At 37.2% G+C, this 20,021-nt stretch overlaps 1 protein-coding gene across 2 annotated transcripts; it reads right to left on the bottom strand.

Moving 5' to 3' along the window:
- Nucleotides 1-14,861: 14,861 nt before the first annotated feature.
- On the bottom strand, nucleotides 14,862-19,458 carry LOC115454980 (uncharacterized protein K02A2.6). 2 transcript variants are annotated; one of them, XM_037437282.1, is made up of 2 exons: nucleotides 18,272-19,458; nucleotides 14,862-17,900 (listed from the first exon to the last, which is right to left on the bottom strand). In XM_037437282.1, exons 1-2 carry the CDS (start codon nucleotides 19,232-19,234, stop codon nucleotides 17,895-17,897), a joined length of 969 nt encoding a protein of 322 aa, XP_037293179.1. In that variant the 5' UTR covers nucleotides 19,235-19,458; the 3' UTR covers nucleotides 14,862-17,894. The 2 variants fall into 2 exon arrangements, with proteins under 2 accessions (XP_037293179.1, XP_037293178.1); XM_037437281.1 differs by having other exon boundaries at nucleotides 18,272-19,456.
- Between the last annotated feature and the right edge of the window lie 563 nt (nucleotides 19,459-20,021).

The raw sequence follows: 20,021 nt of genomic DNA, 5'->3' as shown, positions 1-20,021 counted from the left end.
TTGAATTGGCAGATAGATATCTTCGATAGAGAGTACGTACAATCTACATTTTACAGTCCACCACTAGACCTAGTGCAGATTGCTAGATTTCCCACACCCACAAAATTCCTATAGAGAACTTCTCAATTATGGAGGTTTCCTCAAAAGGTTTTTCTCACCTAATAAAAAGGAAAAGAAAGAAGAAGAAAGAGAAACGATTTATTAGTCACAGTCGCAATGTAAACAAACACAATGTACTTACCTTAATTACAAATAATAATTAAAAAGCAAACGATAATTCACAAATAATACACACATAATTTAAAACAAAATTAGAGATGTGTTGTACCCTTGGTTATTTGAAAAACTAACGAGAATCCAGACTTGTAACATTAAGAATATTCCTCTAGACTTACAAAGTATTCGATTTTTCACTAACAATAACAAGAAATCTACATACTTAAAAGATCTTGATACCAGCCAAGCCCTACATTGTCCTAGGTTAGGAATACAAAACATTTTTTCCACGCATTAACAAGTCGTTGCTCGAACCGGTACCAGCTTTCCCATTGCGTGTCACAAAGTTAGGGCGTTATGAATGCCTGCCGTCCGCTACCGACTTGCCGGCGCCTCGTATGTCTGAAACATTAGTTTTGTAAAGGGGAATTGATTTTTCAACGCTATTTTAGTCGTGTTTTTTTACTTTGAGTTTGTTTTGGTGATTGAATGTTAGAAGTTTACATTTATTTGGGGCTTGTTGACAATATTCCAGTTAATTTTATGAGTTATCGTATTGAGTGTTTATATGTGTAGTATTCAAATGATTACAATTTATTTGAGAGATTGAAAGTGTGAGTTTTTTATTATTTGAGGAGTGGCACCTTAGGCGTGGGGAAGTAGGCGCAAAATTGTAAATTCGCAAAGACATAACTTTATATTATGTAAGATATCTCAACCCTCAATATTATAATTTAGTTTGGCGCTATACTTTCTTTCTGTACAATTGACGAATACAGATTAGTGTAAGATTCTAAACTTATCAGAATGAGTAATTTAATTCATTTCAGGGCCTTATTCTCTATCCCGCACGTTATTTTGACAGTGTGTAACAAGCACGTAACACAACGCATCATGTTTAGGACTATAGAAATTTGGCTTACAGAATACCATTCCACGCACATTTCTCGAAGATAACATGACACGGCCGCGTTACGCGTTTACACTATCATACAGAATAAGGGCCCTGTCATCCCTTATTTCTAATTAGAACTTGTTTTGAAATTTGTATCAATAACTAACTTAAGCAATTGATTTGTATTTACTCTGACATTGTACTATCATAAAATACTCATCATTATTTATTGCCAAATACAATTTTACTATGATTTACAACACAAAGTATTTAATCAAAATTATAATTTAGTTTACTTGCTGACAAAATATAAAACGTGACGTTATCTCGCAAACATTTGCTCAAACATATTACCAATAATACAGCGTCAACATAAATTCACAAACATTGTTGCAAAATATTATCTAATTTGTTAGTGTAGACTTATCAGACGTGTCTTATATTTTATGTTACAATTTGAGGGTGACCTTTGCTTCAAGTTTATACAGCCTTGATACATTTCATATGATGCCAAAACAATTCGCCATGTTGTGTTCCAAGATGTATTCTGGAAATTTCTGGCATTGACTGGTTTTAATCGAGTTTAAGATGAGTCGTACGTTTTTTGGGTGGAGTTTTGTGAATCCACATGTAGGGCTTGATAGGATTAAAAAACGGAGGTGGTTCGAGCATTGATGTCTACTAATCAGGGGCAAAGGGTGAAGATTTTTGAAAGCTAACTCGACGCAATATAGAGATGCTAATATGCATAAATGCAGTCTGAAAATCGTTCTAATAATAGATATTCATTAATTACGAAAGGGAAGCCGGCAGAAATCGGGTTGTATGGACCTTTCGCAGCAGACTGCTGGTGCGCTCTTAGCTTCACTTTCTTTCTTAATGAATGCATTGCATCAATAAAATAGTAATCTATGACGTCTATCTGAACAAAGAGGTTACTTTGTGTTATAAAAGTAAACTTAATTTAGCTGTGTCATCAAATGGGTGCGTAGCGTTGCAACTAGTGCATAACTATTCTCATCGATGTAATTAAGGGCTTCACTTTTTTCATAACCTACATAATGAAAATCTCTTTAACTCTCATTTCATTAAAACGAAAAATAAAAAATCTTGTTGTTCAGTTTGTATATTTAACTCAGATTCAGTTTTCAAACCCCTATCACACTAACAGTGGCGAAAGGTGAAATTTTCCGAAAAGGAAGTCGACACAACATATAGATACTAATATGCGTGAATGCGTTTTGCAAAACGTTCTAGTGATATTCTATATAAAGGGAAGCCGGTTATACAGACCCTTAGCCACTGCTGACTAGACTAACTTGCAGCTATACATAACTGAACAATATCGCAGTAAATTGCAAGTAATTGTGCGCCGCCATTGGTCTGTCAGCTGCGCCCTTGGTAGATTGGGCTTCCTGACGTCATAGTGCTCAACTGTATCAGTGGGCGTCTAGCCTCCAGTACATTTTGACCGAACGCCAAAACTCCCTGATAAAGGCAGCGGAAACTCCTGCCAACTTACCAGAGTCATATTTATCCTCATTTTAATAAGTTTTTCTTGAACATGGTGAGATGTTTAGTGATGTCATCCTACTTTATAGTTTGCAGCAGTTTTAATCTATACCTCGCTTTTTAAAACGCGTGTAAGATTTTCGCGTCCGATATTTTAATATACTTTGCACGTATTGTTTTGCGTTCCTACTTTAATGTTGTTTCCATAATAACTAGACTGTACTTCAGAATTCAGACCTATCAATAAATATAATATTGACTGATTACATGTCGCAAATCTTTACTCCCATTACCTTCACCGCTATAACAATATCAAAAGTTTATATATTTTCCACATAATTTAATAAGATGTTAGAAGGGCTAAAACATAACATTACGTCATCCACTTTACATAAGTCTGTCGCTTCCACAATATTTTGAGTAAGAGCCACAGAGTGGTAACCACTCTGAACTGCTTGCCAATATCGCAGTCAAATAGTCGTTAAGTTTTCTTTTTCCCTTTTTTTGGAGCGATAAGTACAACTTTGGAGACAATCCGGCAAATACTTTCCACTTAATTGATAAATATATAACTAAACAATGCAATTAAATGTATTACGCTTGAGATCCAAGTGTTAGGTACCATTCATATTCGTTTTGATGCGATTGATTCTCTTAGAGCGACTTTTTAATCACAAGCTAGCAGTGGCGAAGAGTTGAATTGTCCAAAGGGAACTTGACACAACATACATGTACTTATATGCATAAATGCGGTTTGCAAATAGTTATAATGATAAGTAGATAGAAAATACGAAATGGAAGGCATTGGGAAGAATTGGGTTAAATGAATCTTTCGTTATTGATCTACACACATAAAGAGGAACAGTTTGTGAGTTTGTTTGTAGGGGCTAATCTCTTGAATGACTGAACAGATTTTGAAAATTCTCCTCGCCACTGCAACCTAATATACTAATGAATATTTCAGTTTAATATTTATATCAATACAACATACACACAGGTAAAGATGCGAGTTGAAGCCAGTGTAATATATGTCGTCGTGGGACGTGTGACGTTTTGCAATGTGAGATGAATGGGAAGCTGTGTGTCTAGGGAGCCGTGTCGTCTACTATTATTACGGAAGCTTTGTGTATAGTTTTCGTGAAGAATCAAATATTCTTGTTTTGTATACAACCTTAAGATTTGTTAGCTGTATTTTCTGTTCTATGCATTTAATGTTTTAAGTAAGCAAGTGGTGGAATACACATTATTCTATAATCTACCTTTATCTCATTAAAATATAACGTGATTTCAACAGATTTTATAGGGACGTGGCAGATAGGATTTAGTTTGGTTTTTCGATCGCCTTGCTAGACTGATGTCTACATTTTCTCTTCAGGGAGCCAGTCTCTGGCATAGAGCACACAATTTTACACTATAGCCGCTAATTTGTGGCCGATTTCATGTTAGACATAATAACCTTTTCAATATTGTTTCTCCAGTGATCTATGTGGAAAACTAAATTTACCCCACCTTCAAAATGTTATCAAAACAATACAAGCAAATAAAAACATCTTTTTTAATCATAAATTGCAAAACAGCCTTACAATTTTATCGGCAGCTCTGTCACTTTTTTTTATTTTTCGATCCTACGTTTAGGTTCTTTGTTACACCCGTAGAATACCTGATTAACCCCTGCGGGGTAATTACCCAGGTTAGGAACCCAGGCTCTAAATGGTAGTTTCACGCTGTCATACACAGCACGAGGAAATGAAACGTGTACTTACAAATTATTGATGAATGCGTGACAGTCGGTGATGGGTCTTGTTAATAAATAATTACTGGGCTCGATAATCGATACAAAACTGGATAGTACGGTCACATCTAATGGAGAATCGGTGGTGTTTAAATGAGAAGGCTTACGGGTTGATGTTGCGTGGGTGGAAATATACATAGTCTTTGTAAATTACTTGTTAAATGTTTTCTTTAGACCAGCAAGAATGTACAGATAGATATCGTAGCAATATATATTAGCTAATCTTATTGAAGGGATAGGCAGAGGTTTTATTAATGCATCCAAATTCACCGAGCTTGCATACATCCCATGTGCCAGGAAGTGTCTAACGCTGTATCAAGTACAAACTCATATTTTAGTTGTACGTGCACGGCAAATTGATCCTTCTGCACCTGATGGCAAGTGGTGAGGGGTCCAATAGAATGTCGATTGACGAGAGATGATTACTCCTCGGCAGTCGACCAATTGCCGGCCTGTTGGAACCGGATATACACAGGCTGATCCCGGAACGCGACACACTTACGTGGGTCACTATGGCGGGTTTTGACACCTTGTGTACGGTGGTCGCTATCCGGGTGGAAATAAAATATATCCTTCTAACACCATATCTAAGGGAACCTAAATGTGTTCACATATAATGAAAAAACTCACCGGTAGAAAAAACGTCATTACTCTTTTCTCTCTTTAGGTTTATTAACCCATAACGGGACTGTCAACTGATAGCCGATGCCGGCAGCCATACGAGAGCGATTAATGGGCATGAAATAAAATTTATTTTTATGTGATTATTGACAGCCCGGAGAATCCCTGGATGTCGAGAATAATTTTGTCGAAATACGAAGATATTTAAATACCACTATAAATATTTTATTTTATATTTCTGTAATATTATAATAGAATATTTTTTTAAAAGCATATTTCATTTCTCGTCGCTAATTGGATTTTTGGCTTTATTCGAGTTGAAACGCAAAAGTTTTCACTCTGATCTAGTTAAAAAAGAGATTTTATTTTCAAATTACTTTGTCAAGTTAGTAAAAGGACTGCAGCGAATTTTTATGCACAAAGTTTTACTTAAATACTTTAAGAGCGTTTACGCATCCGCGCGCCGTATGTCTCAAAAACAGCACTTTTCGAAGGAGATAATATCCATCAAAACATTATTTTAAAAACATATGAATTAGTAATTATTATAGAAAATTTTGTTGTCTAAAAAGTTAGTAGAGAAAATTTTTTTAGATTTATTGAGTATTTGTAAATTGTTTAATGATTACTGAACAGAGGTTTTCAAATTTGCGCTTCGAACGTCTATTTCGAAGCTCAAAATATCTTAAACCACTAAGGAACATAACAATATGTTATTTTTATCTAACTAAAAAGATCCTGAAGAAAAAAGTTAGTAGAGAAAAATCATCTTTGTATGTTTAATTCATGAGAAACAAAAATTCAAAGAATTCGAAAATTTCAGAAATGTTGGTCATTTAAATGATTTTTTTATCACTATATCTTACTTAATTGAATATAATATTGGATTACTATAATAGAAGAACATCTCCTTAAAAACATACAATTTAAAAATTCTACAAAATTAGTTCTGTTATTTTTCTATAAATATTTTAAATACCACTATAAAACGCAACGCGCAAATCGTTTCAAATTAGTCCGCCTTGAGGCTTTCTAGAGAGAGGACGTATCGCTCGTCGCTCCGGCGAGACTCCAGTTGGACTTTGCTGTGCGTAGAAAAATAGTCACGTGTATACAGTGATTGCCACATCTTAGTACTTTAGTAAGTAAAATATTTTTTTCTTTAATGATTGACAATAATTTTAGTAGTTACTATAAATTATTATTATATTATTATGTTTCAGACACAATGGGAAGTAAAGCTATTTCTAGGCAAGAAAAGGAAACGTAACAACGCTGAAACTTCGGCTAAAGCAAAAGCTAAAAGATTGATGTACTAATGTTATAACATGCGTCTGTAGTTATGGTTGTTTTTTTTACTCATTAAACACTTGAGTATAGTTACTCGAAGGAAAAAAATGGAATCTTAAGCTAAAAACAATTAGCCCATTGAAATGTTACATGAGCTTTGTATTTTTTAGAGGACCCAATTTTATTTTTAGAACATGTGTGGGGGGTCAATAGAAGCTTAATCTCAAGTTTGTGAGGTCGCCCCCCTTGTCCCCTGGCCGCCATCATGGAAAAAGGGGTGAAAACACTTTGTTCGCGATATCTCGGAAACTATGCGTCTCGCATAAATTTTGTAAAGTCATAATTTGTAGCAAATTGTTTTGCCTACAAATATGTTTATATAACTTTTTGCCCTAAATTAAAAATTAAAGAAGTTATAAGCAAAAATGTGAGAAAATGTTTATAAAAGTTTTCTTTTTTGCTCTATAACTTTTTTTTACATTTTACAAAAAAAAAATACCTCAAACTAACTTGTAAATGATCTTTTGAGGAAAATTGTTCCCTATAATTTTTTTTTATTTCATTCATTTAAAACGCTGTTACAGCGCTCCAAAGTTTACCGGGTTCGTCAATGCTCATGAGAATCCGGTCGAAACAAAATATTTAACTTATTTTCGATTTTTTTTATTGTAAATATATTATTACAATTTTTTTGTTAAATTCGTACAACTTTACTTATTTATTCCTAACTCTTTTCTTTGCCATAGAATTTACCAAATTTAACTTATCGAATGTTATGCAGGTAGAAAAGGTATGAGTTACCATTTGGGGATAAAGGAGAAAAAAAACGTATTTGCAGGCAAAACAATGTGCTACAAATTATGGCTTTACAAAATTTTTGTAAGACGTATAGTTTCCGAGATATCGCGAAAAAAGTGTTTTCACCCCTTTTTCCAAGATGGCGGCCGGGGGACAAGGGTGGCGACCCCACAAACTTGAGGTTAAGCTTCTATTGACCCCCCACACATGGCCCAAAAATAAAATTGCGTCCTCCAAGAAATGCAATATTCGGTCCTTAAATTGTAACATTTCAATGGACTAAACGCACATTTCAAAACTCGTTTTACGCCCGCGGCGTGCGCGGTTGTATGCGGTACCCGCTGTATTGGCGGCCAACTAGTAGAATCGTGCGGGCCACGGTAGCACCAGCGCGCTCTGTGGTTAGTAGGTGGGCGACTGCAGTAGTCGGTAGGGGAGGGGTGGTTACAGAAATCCGACGCCATTTTCCTCCATCGTGATCGTTTCTGATATGTGTCCATGGCGTTCTGGAACTCAACTGACCGTTAACTGTCCATCTTGTAACCGCCCGCCTTGCGATAATCGCTCGCCAAGTTTGCAGGACATAATCGAAACCTCGGTGGTTACAAATCGCACAGATCTCCGGTCGTCATGAGTTTGGAAATAAAACAGCCGTTTCTCAACCACGGCGGGCGCGAGTAAAAACCGCTTCGTGAGTTCTTAGCCTTATAGAATCACTTTGCTGTCCCGTTGTCAAAACGTTTACAACTCGCCAAATACCCAGTGCGAGTCCCACTCGCACTTGGCTGATTTTTTTGCATAATGCATAGGTACGCTTACTTTCAAATAACAAGGTTTTTGTGTTCACTGATGTGCACTGTTAAGTAAATTCAAGTGACGAGAGACGGAATCCTATATCTTTCTCCTCTTTGAACCTTAGAAATAAGGGATTTGGTAATTTATGTAGCTAGTGAATAAAACTACTAGTAGTAGTTAGTATACCTATCTTCTTAACTATTTGGGCTAGTTTAGGTTTACACGCTCACATCAATTTTACATATAATTTTATCCTGACGTTTAACCCTGTGCAGGTTTCGGCGTCATTATACTTGTATAAATTAAACGCGTCTAGATCCATATGCAGTTTTACTTAAGTATGTAGTGTTTGCGTAAACTTCGATAACAATAATAGTATATTCTATATATTTTTTTAAATTTTTAGGTAATCGTGCCTGATATTACACTCAAAATAAATAAGGTTATTAAAAGCCGCGAAATTATAGATTTTCAATATTTTTTGGATCAAATTAAAACACTCAATAACCACAACAGAGCAACAAGTTGTAGTATCGAAAATTTACAACTATTGAAAGAGAATGTTTGCTTGCAGTCAACATTTTTAATGAAGTGTAATATGTGCAATATGGAATTTAAGCTATTTAAGCGCTAAGAGATATACTGATAGTATGGACGTATATCGTGGAACTGTGAATGGAGCTATGATGACTGAAGTTGGTAGATCAAATTTAAACGAACAGTTAGCTTCCATAGATTTACCAATATTAACGCAAAATGTTTACATGAAATGTTACGACGAGTTAACTAAATGATTGAAATTAGCTGCAGAGGACAGGATGCAAGAGGCCGCTATGGAAGAAACTGATAAAGATGTTGCCTGTGGCGATGTAAAAGACGGTATTCCCATACTTACAGTCAAAGCTGACTGCTGTTGGTCAAAAAAAAAGTACAGAACCAACTATTTTGCTTCGTCGTGTGTCGCAAATATTATGCAAAACTATGGATATAAAACTGGTAAATTGTTATACATGGATGTACAATCGATCGATTGATGATCGATGTCACAGAGAAAGCAATACCTATTAAAAAAACTATCCAAAAAAATATAACCAACTTCCGAAAAAGAAGTCTTTTTATTTCTCACTTTTTAGTTATACACCTAAAAATGACATCTCATTACATACACCTTCTGACTCAAAATATAAATTCCAATATGTAATTTCTAATGACTTAATTTAAACTTTCAATACGCTAAATATTAAAAACTGCAGATCTATGGAGTGATTATGTGGTCCATTATAAACATCGTAGCACAGTAATTTTCCTGATTTATTGTCTGATTACGGAGTTCTGGTGCCTATCTTTCGGCTTCATGATGAGCTCCACTTTACTAAAGGGTACTTTCTTAAATGCAAATGCTTAAATTTTTTAGCATTTGCATTTAATAAGGAAAAATAACAATTTGTAAAATTGCCGTTAAAATTTGTTAAAAATGTTTATTTTTTTTATAATTACAAAATGATACATATAAACTATTTCATGGTGAATTCTTATATATTTAATAATAGAATTCTTCATTTATCATAAATTCATAAATCATAAGTTACATTCCAATTAGATAATTAAAGCGAAAAGATCAAAATTGGTTGGTCTGACTATAAAGATAGCCGACGCGCTAAGTCTACGCACACAGCTACGCAACGGCTCTGTGTGAGTGAATTTTGCGAAGAATTACCTATAGTTGACTTCACGCGCGGCACGTAAACGCTCTTAAGCTTACTCAGAAATTGGTCGATGGACTGATTCTAACCAATATTGGGTAGTTCAATGCTCTAGTATTCAAAAGGCGCTATTGCCATAGCGAAGCATAAAATATAAATGGAATTTTTATTCAACTCGAATTATTTGTGAATTCAAGTTAATGGTAAAATCATTAACGACGAAAGTATCAAAATGAGCGTAGTAAGTAGCAGTTCATTACCTACTGATTTCTGTAAATACAAACATTTCAACATTTTCATTTTATATTTCAAAGGTATAAGCTGACACCTGTATTCTTGAAGGAGTAGATACAGATTAATCCAGTATTATCCATTATATCCAGTCAGTATACCTACTTACTGTTTGCAGAATACATTCTCGTAGTATGTTTAAACGTAGTCCATTAGGGCACAATTTCTAATTCCAGGCAACAAATTTACACACATTCAGAATATCAAATATTTTTTATTACCTTCAAACTATATAATAACTCTCCCATAAAATTATCTATTGTGTAACAGCATGATCATTTATAGAGCATATTATGGATAACAAATCGCAATTTAATAATAAACGCAATATTCCCCAGGACGATACGATCGGGCCTGTTAGTATTTATGACTTCGCTGATGCGCCTCGAGCTCTCCATTCCTGGATATCGTTTGTTGGATATTTAATGAGACTGCACCTATGAAGTTTTCTTTGGAATATAATGTTCTTATAAAGGTATTTTTATTATTTATTCTCATTCTCTTTGTACGAAATGAGTAGATTGTTTCTTAGAATATTTGTTTTGTAAATGATTAAAGGCTTTTCAAAGAACATAGAAGTTTTTTCCATGCCACTATCAATGTTAATAATATCAATATTAATAACTTGGTATAAAGGACCTTTGAATAAATCATATTATGATTAAAATACTACAAAAACTAGCTAGTAAATTTGGGTTTGCTTTAATGGTGTGGTTATATGAAGGTCATTGAACCTTATTCAAAAGGAACTACGCCTATTATACATATATGTAAGTAATGGTGTAAGTTGCTTCTAGGGCAAGTGAAAGGAAGTACTGTAAAAATAACTAACCAGTAAGACGATAACTTTTTGATGACGTGAATTTACGATGTCTAATAGTATTTTTATACGATGTCTTAGCACTTAGAGTTAAGTTATTAACATTATAAGCAAATTCACTTGCTGATATATGTGACTGTTTGTTGTTCAAATTAAAATTGACATAAAACGTAATATTTTGATTAAAAATAGAGGTTCAATTTTGTTTTTTACATTCAAATTTAAATCACAACTGATACTAATGAAAATTGTATTTTTGCTCGCGGCTACGCCACAATGAATAATATTTTTCGGGATTATTATCCCGGGCTATTGGCCAGGTCTATGTTTTCCCAGGATATAATGGAGCCTATGTTTTAAGTCAGACCTCAAGCTATACATCAGTGAAAATTGAATTCAATTCCATGCAGTTTTTTTTTGCGCGTATACAAAATATACAAGCACACAGACAAAAATCCTAAAACTTGGCTTCTGTTGCTTTGATAAAGACCTCCATATTAGTCTTCAATATCTACAGATCTACTGGTAGTCTTACGGCTATGCCATTGTTTTTAAAATAATAATGATGTTTTTTTTCATTATAATTTTCTATCTACAATATTTAAAACTTTCCCTCCATGTTGTATACCCGTGGAATGTCCTGTATAAAGTACAGACATCGGTCTGTAACAATTTTATTATACATTTTTGCTCGTGTTTTCTTAATTTGTAGTCGTGCTAACTAACGAGATTGCGCAAGAGATGTGTCCACGTCTCGAAATGAAATATATCGCAATAATTCCAAGAACCTTAATGCGGTTCGCTTCCGCGGTGTAAAAGGCTGTCCTACTTTCAAGTGACGACCACTAGCTCTGCTGTTTTACCGAGAATAAGGATCAATAGCTGTATAAAACTATAAACTTTAAATTTTAAACATCCATGAGAGTAATGTTGCTCTAACTCATTATTTATTCGTTTTTATTAATCATTGTTATTTTAATAATTCCGTATTTATCAGAAGTTCTGTAGCCTTTGTGAAGGAGTAAATGATTTATAGTTTAGGTAAAAGCTTTGAAATGCACCAAAATTGTTTTACGACCTGATATAATACTACAATATCTATAGTTAATTTTTCCGCCGATTAACAAATTTCCAAACGATATTTATTCGAAATTGATGTAAAACCATGTCTAACCGCTTGATCCTCAGATATTTATCACAATAGACCTAACAAGATTAACCAGTTTAGGTTTAACGAGGCCACAACCGTCCAAATTACCGACTTATGTTACTATAAGGTATTGAAATTCGCCGCCTCGTGTCTGATTCCTCTACGTTGTAAACTCCAGCTCTGCATGTTACCTCCTACGGAACCATAGTTCTAACAATAAATGAGGATGTTCACGCCATTCATTGTTACGTAGTAACAATCGTGGCCTGAGAAAGTGCTATCAATATTTTTTTTTAAAAACTTTTTTTTCTGTTTATATTTCGAGGCTGATGGTTTATGAATTTTTTTAGATTCGATTTTTAAATGCTTCTCCATAAAATTATCATCAAATGTGTTCGTGTATTCTTAATTCAAATGATTGTTATGTTGGCATGAAATAAAATTACACCACCATTGAATAGCATCATATTTCAATACACAGGTCACGTTATGCCGTGGACTACATAGATCTAAGGTTAAATATGCCCCATATTGAAAATATGAGGGTATTTAAGTAACACAACGTGCGTGCGTCGAATACGCGTGGGATGATACAGAGGGTACGATTTATAGATGGCGTCGGCCAGTATGTGTCTCTGCGGTGTAGATATTGAACTGTTTCCTATACATAAATACACTCTATCTATTTCTGCAGCTAAGCAACAGTGTCAAGTCACTATTGTGTTCCGGTTTGAAGGACATTGTAGCCAGTGTAACTACTGGACATAATGAGACATAACATCGCATGTCTCAGGATGGCGAGCGCAGTGGAATACCAAACAATACTTTCTAAGTCAAGGTGTTGGATGGTGTTTCTGCTGTTTATGAGCGGTCTTATCGCTTACCATCAGGCGAATGGCAAGCTCGTATCGTCATTCAAAGTAATAAAAAAAAAGAAAAAAGAAACACGCCTTCTATCCTTCAGCGGCATTCGAGTAACTAGTGTACCCATTTTTCAACTTATTTATTCCGTCTCATGATATAGGCGAATATATCTCTCATAGGGGAATTATTTTCCGGACCATGGACATCGGTTATGCTAAGATCCAAGCCGAGCTGCTGCCTTCAATAACGTGCGTATTGCATCGTGGTAAAATACTTAATATCAATATTTTTCCAAAATATGTACAACACAATTCGCCCTCAAGGAGAACAGTGATATTCTTTACCTACAGTTCTCCATTACCTCCAACATCTAACGAGGCGAGGTCAAACACCCCATTGAAAATAATCCATCACTTCTAACGATCAATTGATAGTGTTACAAAGCCCTAAGGGATCCCCATATCAATAAGTGATAATGTATTCTTGCTTGTTAAAACATTCATCTATCAAACAAGAACATACGGCGGAGATGTTTCGTGGGTAAAGTATTTTATGAAATTCTAATCGAGTTACGTCGTTGTTGGTTTTCGTGTGGGAGTTGGTTCAAAATTTTAAAGTAAAATATTTATGTCTTTAGAATTATTAATGTGTTAGTTTGTTTAGCATCTTTTAAACAAAAAAATGTTTTAGTCTTTATTAAATTTGAATTAATTACGAACTATACTGAGACTTTCTATAAGTTTCGAGTCTTCGAGTCTTCAACAAGTTGCTTGATTGCGTAGTGTCTGTGTTTTTTTGTTGTTCACCTCCAAATCATAGCAGTATTATAAACGTAGAGTTGATAATAAAGAATACTTGCTCTAAAGCTATCGGTGTGGAGCGATGATCTAGACTGGGTGAAAATATGTGGACAGACAGGCCAACACATTGTACATTAGGGACTTAACAATTATAGATCATGCGTGTACTCTCTCGTCAATTTAAAGAAAAGAAACTAAGAAGTTGGCAAACAAAGCTATGAAATATTTCTACTAATAGAAAACGGTCTAAAACATGAGAAATTTAATATGAAAACACGGCACGTTCGAATATAAGACAGACGGCTCTCGTCAAATAGGTGCAGCAAGGATATTTCCATCGACCCGCTGCTCGGAACTAGGTCAACTTCACATTAATCGACGCGAGCTAGACGACATTGGGAAGCACCGTTATTGCAACCTGCCGTCTGCTTGCACTGACTAATCGTGTTCTCTAAAGCGAGTAGCTTTATATGAGACTGTTTATCTCTATCCTTCCTTCTAGGACCACATGTAGATGGAGGCGAGTACTTCTACATAATATACATTATACAATTTATCTCAAATAGAACTTGGCATGTAAATGCGCTCTAAATGGTGCGTTAAAACATGGTGAAAACTTCAAAGAGTATGAGCATGTGAACTTTGTTAGGCGCAATATCAATTTGCGTGGTGCTTACTGTTTACCAGTAGCGAAAGGACCGTATAACCCGTTTTAAGTCCAGTTCCCTTTATTTAGAATCTAATATCATTAGAACGATTTGTAGATCGCATTCATGCATATTAGTACCTATATGTTGTGTCGGATTCCCTTTCGGATTTCACCTTTCGCCACTTCTGCTTGGTGTACTGAAGTCGTAGGGTACAACCTCGTCTAAATATTTCTTAAACGTTATGGAACGTGCTGAAATTACGCGATGAGTTCGGTAAGGCTATTTTCTTAGTTTGTCACATTTTTGCGACCGGATTTCTGTGGTTCATTTCTTTGTAATAATTATTTCGATCATTTTTAATATTGAGCAGTTGACTAAATAATTCTCTATGCCTGTCTCTTTTGTGATTTTTTTAATGTGGGATCAGTCCATACTGAGCTGCGTGGATCCGTCACTGGATGTAATATACTGTTATTGCCAGCTGGCGGTCTACGCTTTAATTATAATCTCGTTTCGCACGGAATGAATGGTTTATATCGCGCTACTACAAGCTTCACCTTCATTAAATTATCTCTCGTAGCGTTATTACATTTCGTAATGATGCTGTTTTACTTTTTAATAAATTGTAATATATCTTAGCAAGGAGCACAATGAAACGCGTGTATTCAATTCGACCATTTATTGCGGACTGCCAGATTACCCTCATTAATACAATATTCATTCTTATACATATCTAAAGCTAACTATACTACACTCCTCCTCACTATTTTATTACCCAGTATACAGTAGTGAACTGACGATAACACCTTACAACTTACATTATATACTTGATGACACATTAACATGATATTTATAAAGGTTAAATTCTTAATTTAGTTTATAGATCTCATTGCTTATTGCCTAAATCTTTACCACCGTTATGCCTTATAATTAATATTTTTATTAAGCCTACATTGTCTGATTGGGCGCGCTTGAGGCGGTACCGGTATGGATGGCGACGGTGACGACAATTTATTTTGCGTCTCATGGGAGCTCTCCTCAACTTCGATGGACGGAGACGGGTCTTGAGCTCGCGGCAGCGTCCACCGGCGCCTCCGGCTGCCCCACCGTGCTCTCCACCGGCGGCTCGTCGGAAGGTCCCGACTCACGTCGCGCAGAACCTGTCGGAATTACAAGCGAACCTCTTGTCCTACGCCTTAGTTGATCGATGTGTCTATGTACCTGTTTATTATTACTATCCTGTACTTTAAAATCATTATGACCGTTTGATTCCACTATTTTCCCGGTCGACCACTTTTCGCCTTTCATATTATATTGACGAAACCAGACATCATCCCCCACTCTAATTTTTCTTTCTGTACCTATTGACCCCTCAACTTGTCTCTGTTGGACTTGTTTTACTTTAAGTTCTCGATCCGGTTTGAACACGTCCAGCCTAGTACGTATTCGCCTCCCTAACATGAATGCAGACGGACTTGCTCCTGTAGTACAATGTTCAGTATTTCTATAGTACATTAAAAATGTATTTAAAGCCCTTTCTACGTTCCTGTTTTCAGAAATCGCTTTCTTTATAACATTCTTCAATGTTTTAACTGCGTTTTCAGCGGCCCCATTCGACGATGGATGGTATGGCGCCGTGAATATGTGATATATGCCATCGTTTCTAACAAATTGTGCAAATTCACCACTTGTAAACGGTGGCCCATTATCGGAGACGATTTGCCTCGGTAAGCCCCACCTACTCCATAATTCACTTAACCTAGCTATTGTGCAACTTGCCGCCGTACTTGTCACGGGGCATACCTCTATCCATTTAGACGTTGCATCCACAACAACTAAGTCTGTTTTACCGGCTATTGGGCCCATGAAATCTAAATGCAACCTAGACCAGGTCCTGACCGGCCAAGGCCATGGGCGTGGTGCTGCGCGGGGCGGTGCATCCGATTGTGCTGCACAAACCTCACACGTGCGACACTCTCTTTCTACCGCCTCGTCGATGCCGGCCCACCATACGTAACTGCGCGCTAAAGCCTTGGACTTCACGATGCCCATGTGTGGTTCGTGAATTATTTTTAATACCTGTTTTTGACATCTTTCCGGAATCACTACTCTATGTCCCCACATTATACAGCCTAACTCCTCGTATAATTCCGTTTTTCTGTTAAAGTACGGTTGCAAATTTAAAATACCACATTTTTCCGGCCATCCGTCGCGGATGTAACTAAGCACTCTCCCCAAGACCGGATCTTTTTCCGTTTGTTTTTTGATTTCATTATATTCTAGCAACATACCATCCTGAGCGAAGTGAAGGTATGTTTGTTCCGGAATTAATTCCTCTATTCCATTATGATCCCCATAACTGACAGGAAGACGCGACAACCCGTCCGCGCAGTTTTCGTTTGTCTTTATATATTCTATGTCGTAATTGTAAGCAGATAGTATAACCGCCCATCTCTGCATCCTACTTGCAGTCATCGTAGGTATACCCGTTTGAGGGCCAAAAATGGAAACCAGTGGTTTGTGGTCCGTACGTAATGTAAATTTCCTTCCGTAAATATATTGATGAAATTTCCGCATACAGAATATAATGGCTAACGCCTCGCGATGGATCTGAGAGTAATTCTTTTCAGCAGGAGTGAGTGATCGTGACGCATATGCCACGGGCCGCTCCCCGTGGGGTCCTGACTGTGCTAGGACTCCCCCGACCCCCCACGGACTAGCATCGCAAGTAACTATGAGTGGGCTCTTAGGATCATAATGCGCCAATACCGCAGTCCCCGTTAAGGCATCTTTAATCTCCGCAAAAGCGCATTGGCACTCTCTACTCCACTTCCACTCTACCCCCTTACGTAATAAGTTATTTAATGGTACTAACAACGAATTAAAATTTCTTATAAATTTTGAAAAGAAATTTACTGTGCCCAGAAACGAACGTAACTCGCTAATATTTTTGGGTGTCGGAATCTGACGTATAGCTTTAATTTTTGACATATCTGCTTTGACCCCATCTTTGGATATGACATAACCTAAATATGTAACCTCATTTACCAAAAATACGCATTTTTGTCTCTTTAGTTTTAGCCCATTATCCGACAACTTTTGCAAAACTAATTCGAGTGCTTGCAAATGTTCCTCCTTAGTTTTACCTCCTATTATAACGTCATCTAAAAATACTTGCACATTTGGAATATTACCTAATAACTTGGTCATTATTCGTTGAAAAATTCCTACACTTGAAGCTAACCCATAAACCAATCTGTTATAACGGAATAACCCGCGGTGTGTGTTAATTACCGTGTATTTCTTAGAGTCATCCAACTCGACCTGGTTATACGCCTGTGACAAATCAATTTTACTAAAAAATTGTGCCCCATTAAGTCCTACAAGCACGTCTCCAATTCTCGGCAAAGGATAACGATCGATCAACAAGGCTGGATTAAGTGTCGCTTTATAATCCGCACAAATTCGCAACGTACCGTCTGCCTTGTTTACCGGCACCAATGGTGATGCCCAGTCGGAGCAGTCCACAGGCTCGATGACGCCGGCACGCAGCATTGCATCTAGCTCCGCGTCTATGCGTTCGCGCAGTGCGTAAGGTACAGGCCGCGCACGATGAAACACCGGCGTCGCTCCGTCCCGCACACGCAGCGTCGCCTTGCCTCCCGTGTACCGCCCCAATCTACCGTCAAATAGCGCCTCATATCTGCCAAGAATATTTCGAATTGTATTATTTGTTTGTAAATTATTTAGGCTGTTATTATCATGACAACTAAATTGAGGTATCCTTATTTCTAGTTCGGCCAACCATTGCCGTCCTAATAGAGATGTATTGCCGTTATTAATTATAAACAATACTAATTGCTTTTCTCGATTCAAGTATCGAACTCGTGGCCTGATAATACCCAGTGGTTTAATTTTAGTGCCATCATAAAATCTTAATATTGTGTCATCTTCCAGAATAGGTAAATGGGAAAAATATAGTTTATATGTGTCATTATTAATACATGAGATGGCTGTACCCGTATCCACCTCCATATTTATCACTTTACCCTCAACATAAATCGGTAAACTCACTGCTTTATAACTGTCCAGTCCCATAAGGTTTAAATTTTCCACGATGTTTTCCTCCTCCTCGTCGCTCGTCTCCCGGTCAGCGTCATTGTAATGAAAGCCTTCCTTCTGTCTCTCACGACGATCCGTGACTACTCCTCGCGACAGTTTGCCATCATCCCATGAGCAAACTCGTCGCAAGTGTCCAATATGCTTACATAGACTGCATCTGTAATCCCGAAAGCGACAGTCTGCATACACATGGTTCGTAGCTCCACAAGCCGCACAGTTCGCCCGGCTCCCACGTTCGTACGTCGTAGCCGCGCTGGCTGTAGTGAATGTCGGGCGCATGCCGGCCGACCGGCGGCGACCGCGCAGCCGCCCGCCCCCGCCGCCTCGCCTCGATTGCATAAGTGTATGTACCGCACTCGTCTTGTTGGACCCCGTCTCGTTTGTTGATGCAGCACTCTCCACCACCGCCGCATCCCGCTCCGCCGCCTCCAACGAGGTAGCTAAATTAACGGCTTCCACGAAAGTCACTGAGTCATCTTCACCGAATAACCGTTGCCTGATGACGTCACTCTTAAGTCCACATACAAACTGGTCCCGTAGATTTTCATTCAAATTAGCTGCAAACTTACAATTCCGAGCTAATTTTTTCAATTCCGCGACGTAAGCTGCTATATCCTCCTCCGCTCCTTGTCTTTTCTGACGAAAACGAAACCGCTCCGCTAACGACGACGGCGTAGGTTGCAGATGATTACGCATCATATCAACCACTACCTGGTAAACTAAATCCGAGGGTTTGTTTGGACTAGCTAGGTTGACTAGTAACTCATATGCTTCGTCCCCCATGGTAGCAATCATCGTCGGCAGTTTCAAGTCATCCGTTATCTTGTTCACTTTGAAATACATATCCAATCTGTCAATGTATGACGACCACTGTCCCGTTTGAACATCGAACTCACTCAATCGGCCTATCGACATATTGTCAGATTGTCCACTAGCCACGGTATAAATTCTACAAAATAACACAGCGAGTTAAAAGTATCCTCGTCGCCACTGTAATATATCTTAGCAAGGAGCACAATGAAACGCGTGTATTCAATTCGACCATTTATTGCGGACTGCCAGATTACCCTCATTAATACAATATTCATTCTTATACATATCTAAAGCTAACTATACTACATAAATGTACGTGGAACCTTTGCAATACAGTAGACGGTGCAGTCGATGTGACAGTTTGTATTATTATTTAAACGTGGTGTTCAGTTGTGATTATGTGTTATTTATTATTGTCATCAAGTCCACTGCTAAACACAGGCCTCAAGATTTGCAAACGGACCGTTTAAAAAATGTTATTTTAAATGAAATATACACGCATTCACGCCTTTTATCTCCGAGGGGGTAGGCAGAGGCGCTACTAGTGTAACGGCTTTTCGCCGTACTTATACCGTCTCATGATGTGATAGAGGTTAATGTCAATCATTCGATTGTATACTAATCTAACCTTATCCTAACTCCAATTAAGCTACCACAATACCATTCCATCAGAAACTCAGCAATTAATTATAAAATATAAACGTATTGTGTGAAAATATTTACGTTCTAAAGCCCCAGGCGATTACAATCGGCCTATCCACAGGCGGCTAAATCCTGGCGGCAATTAAAATTCCACCAGGGGCATAACCTTCGGCTGAGGTTCGGCTGATGCGGGCCGAATTAACATAAAACCATCTGTCTGATCTACCCTTGGATTTTTGGCATTCCG

Source organism: Manduca sexta, chromosome 10 (genome assembly GCF_014839805.1).
Source record: "Manduca sexta isolate Smith_Timp_Sample1 chromosome 10, JHU_Msex_v1.0, whole genome shotgun sequence".
NCBI lineage: Eukaryota > Metazoa > Arthropoda > Insecta > Lepidoptera > Sphingidae > Manduca > Manduca sexta.
This window is presented reverse-complemented; position numbering and strand designations above follow the sequence as displayed.

Excerpts from the sequence above, each read along its gene's own strand:
- LOC115454980 (XM_037437281.1), bottom strand. The coding sequence starts at position 17,752 with ATGCTGCGTGCCGGCGTCATCGAGCCTGTGGACTGCTCCGACTGGGCA.